Source organism: Neltuma alba, unplaced genomic scaffold, assembly GCF_004799145.2.
Source record: "Neltuma alba isolate B1F8T4 unplaced genomic scaffold, ASM479914v2 tig00006747_pilon, whole genome shotgun sequence".
Classification (NCBI taxonomy): domain Eukaryota; kingdom Viridiplantae; phylum Streptophyta; class Magnoliopsida; order Fabales; family Fabaceae; genus Neltuma; species Neltuma alba.
The window spans coordinates 163,776-167,534 of NW_021634571.1; the positions used below are offsets into that span (position 1 = coordinate 163,776).

Consider the following 3,759-nt stretch of genomic DNA (forward strand, 5'->3'; position numbering starts at 1 on the left):
TATCCCTTTTCTATTTTTCAGGAATTTTGTTTGAATTTTCTCAAATTTTCGCGAATTGGTTCATAATTACACTTTTGCCCTAATATGCTTCTTATTTTTGCTTGTCTCCTTAAATTTCGCTCATAATTACATCATTTGGCCCAATTATTTTTTCCTCCTGTTTTGGCTTTCATGGTCTCCAAATTCTTGCTTTCCCTTGAGTAGTTCATGCATGTTATTTTTCCTTTTTTTCATACTTTATCAATACGTAAAAAGAAAAATCCTACAAAAAGAAATTTAAAATTGCTAAATTTAAATAAAAATTTTCTACAAAAATGAAATATCTACAAGTAAATTTTTTTTTTGGTGAGATTCTCCTTGTATAAAACTACCGGACACGACATATGTTTATATAAAAAAAATTGCTGTGTTTGTATTGTTTGCATATATTCAAACTAAAAACAAGATATTACTATATATATATATATATTTAGCTTTATGCGTTGAAGTCATTTGAAAATAATAATGACGCTGGTGATGATGATGTAATTTCCAAAAGATCTGCCATTTTTGTATTAAAATAATTCCTTATTCCGAGATAATTGCTTTTTTTATAATTGGAGGTCATAATCAAAACTCGGAGTAGTTCAACCCACTGCTGCTTGCAGCTTGAATTCCTCACCTTTTGACTCTCATCATCTATCCCCAGTCATTAGCGGTGTGTTTAGGTTGACAGTACGGAGAATGAAGCTATCTTCTCGACATTGCATTTGTTTGTCGATTACCAGGATGGGTTCTTCCCTGTAACTAATGTGAGCGCAGCTTGAACGAGAACGTGTCTTCAGCATGACTAACCCAGCAACCACGGCCATGTTTCTCCTCTTACTCTTCCGAATCCTTTTCACCACCTGCGCATCCTACACTCCTGCTGATCATTTCTCAGTCAACTGCGGTAGCTCCGGCAATTTTCCCTCTTCCGATGGCCGGAACTGGACTGGCGACAAAGACTCGGGACGATTCTCTCTCATCGAACACTCCAACGGCGACAACTCATCAGTAAGCATCAACGGACTTGGGAAGACAATCCCTTACAACACCGTTCGCCTCTCGCTCAGAATTCTCCTACTGGTTTCATGTGAAGACCGATGGTCAGAAGTTTATCCGCCTTTATATTTACCCCTCGTTCTACGGCAACGATTTCCTTCGTGCCGACTCTTTCTTCTCCGTCAGAGTAGGATCTCACACTCTTTTGCAAGACTTCAACGCTTCAAGCATCGCTGATGTCACTGGCCAAGAAACCATTTCACGAGAGTATTGCGTCAACGTTGTTGACCGCGGTGAGGGGCTTACCATAACCTTCAAGCCCAACGGATCTTATCCAAACGCCTACGCTTTCGTCAACGGGATTGAGATCATCTCTATGCCCCCCTTTCTGTACTACACCAAGCCTGATGACCAACAATCTATGCGGCTAAGTGGTGGAAACATGCAGTTTCCGGTCCAGAATGACAGTGCTCTGGAGACTTTGTACAGAGCTAATGCTGGCGGACGTCAGATTCCTTACGATAAAGACACAGGCATGTTTCGCTATTGGGACCAGGATAATGACTACTTGGAGAGGGAGCGATCGACAAGTATTTCAGCAGGTTTTGGTTTAGATCCAATTTACAGAGATGATCAAAATTATTTTGCACCTGATGAAGTATACATGACTGCCAGAAATTATGGGATGAAAGAAACGTCCAAATTTAATGTGACTTGGGAATTTGAAGTTGAATCAGAGTTTTTTTATATGGTGAGATTGCATTTTTGCGAGTTTGATGAACACATTGAAAAAGCTGGAGACAGAGTTTTCCAAATCTTCATAAATGATGCTTTGGTGGAGTCTGTCGCCGATGTGATGTTGTGGACTAAGAGTCAGAGAAACGTCCCTGTCCATAGGGACTATGCGGCATCGATGCAGGGCAAGGGAAGCTTGAAGAAGCTCAATCTTTCAATTAAGTTGCAACCACATCCAGCTGCGAGAAGCACTTACAGAGATGTTTTATTAAATGGTATTGAAATTTTTAAAATAAGTGGCTCAAATAACCTTCGAGATTCCAATCCTTCTTCCTCACGCAGGAACCGAGAAAAAAAAATAAGAATAATTTCTCTAGTAGTGGGGTCGGCTGTCGGCTTCATTTTGCTATCTCTCATCGTTTTGCTGGCTTATTTTCAATTGCCTAGAGCTGCAATCAAAGAAGGAAATTCCCGGTGGAGACCAAAATCAGTACCAACGTCAGAAATAAACAAATCCTCAATGTTATTATCTGATCAGTGTCGGTGCTTTTCAATTAGCGAGGTAAAAGCAGCCACTAATAATTTTGATGACAGCTTAATTATAGGTGTCGGAGGGTTTGGCAATGTCTATAAAGGCCAAATTGACAACGGTTCAGTTGTTGTGGCAATCAAAAGGCTCAGAGAAGGTTCACAACAAGGGCTCAAAGAGTTCCAAACTGAGATTGAAATGCTCTCTCAACTTCGACACCGTCATTTAGTGTCTCTTATCGGTTATAGCACAAATCGCAATGAGATGATCCTTGTTTACGAGTTCATGGCTCATGGGACCGTACGTGACCATCTTTATGAGTCTGATCATCGCCCGCTTTCTTGGCATCAAAGGCTGGAGATTTGTCTAGGTGCAGCACGAGGATTGCACTATTTACATACAGGTGCGAAGAACACTATCATTCACCGTGACATCAAGTCAACAAACATCCTGATAGACGAGAACTGGATGGCCAAGATTTCAGATTTTGGACTCTCCAAAATAGGACCCTCCGGAATGACGAGGTCCAACATTAATATAAGCACAGTAGTAAAAGGAAGCATTGGATATTTGGATCCAGAGTATTACATGTGTCAAAGATTGATGGAGAAGTCGGATGTGTACTCCTTTGGAGTGGTCCTTCTGGAGGTATTGTGTGGGAGGCCTCCTATCATTCGTGCAGTGGAGAGGCAGCAACAAAACCTTGTAGAGTGGGTTCGAAGATGTGTCGATGAGAATAAGATTTATGAGACGGTGGATCCATTCATCAAGGAATACACAAAGATTGCTTTACAGTGCTTAGCTGATGATGGGAATGAACGGCCGTCCATGGGCGATGTGATGTTGGGCCTCGAGTCTGTGATGGAGACACTGAACAGAGCAAAGAAAGCAGAGCTTGGTGGAGCTTTGAATGAAGAGATTACTTTTGACGAAGGGTAGGCTTTCAATGGGTGGTGGCCATTTACAACCTCGTGTGGTCCTTCAGTGTTCGCCAATATCAAAGGTATTAATTGCATGCCCCATCACTACAATATCGTTTTGTTTTTAGTGAATCTTCCAAGCAAGTTGCGAAGCACAATTGTAATCGAACAAAAGGCACTTGTTGCCTGCATAATTATAGTTTTAAATGGGCAATATTTAAAAAAAGTAATTTTTTGAATTTCAAAATCCTTAAAGATCACATGAATTTAACAAATTCTAAATTTGTCATGATGATTAAATTTGAATTTTGAAATGTTTGAAAATTTATAATTTTATTTTAAGATTTTTTTAAAAAAAAAACTTGAGTCCCTCTCACTAGTTGGTTGATCAGCTTTCGACAACCTATACTGGAGTTTAGGTGGGCCATTAGGCACTAAAGTTTCAGTGATTGGTAACTTTTTTTTGTTGAATTTTTTTAATATTTGTAATGTGATTAATAACTTTATAACAATTTCACAACTTCATGAACACAATCAAACATGTACCTTTTT

At 39.6% G+C, this 3,759-nt stretch overlaps 1 protein-coding gene across 1 annotated transcript; it reads left to right on the forward strand.

The window, feature by feature from the left end:
* Positions 1-1,120: 1,120 nt before the first annotated feature.
* LOC114751102 (receptor-like protein kinase FERONIA) lies at positions 1,121-3,446 on the forward strand. The gene has a single exon (XM_028939773.1). It carries the CDS (start codon positions 1,400-1,402, stop codon positions 3,224-3,226), a length of 1,827 nt encoding a protein of 608 aa, XP_028795606.1. The 5' UTR covers positions 1,121-1,399; the 3' UTR covers positions 3,227-3,446.
* The last annotated feature ends 313 nt before the right edge of the window (positions 3,447-3,759 follow it).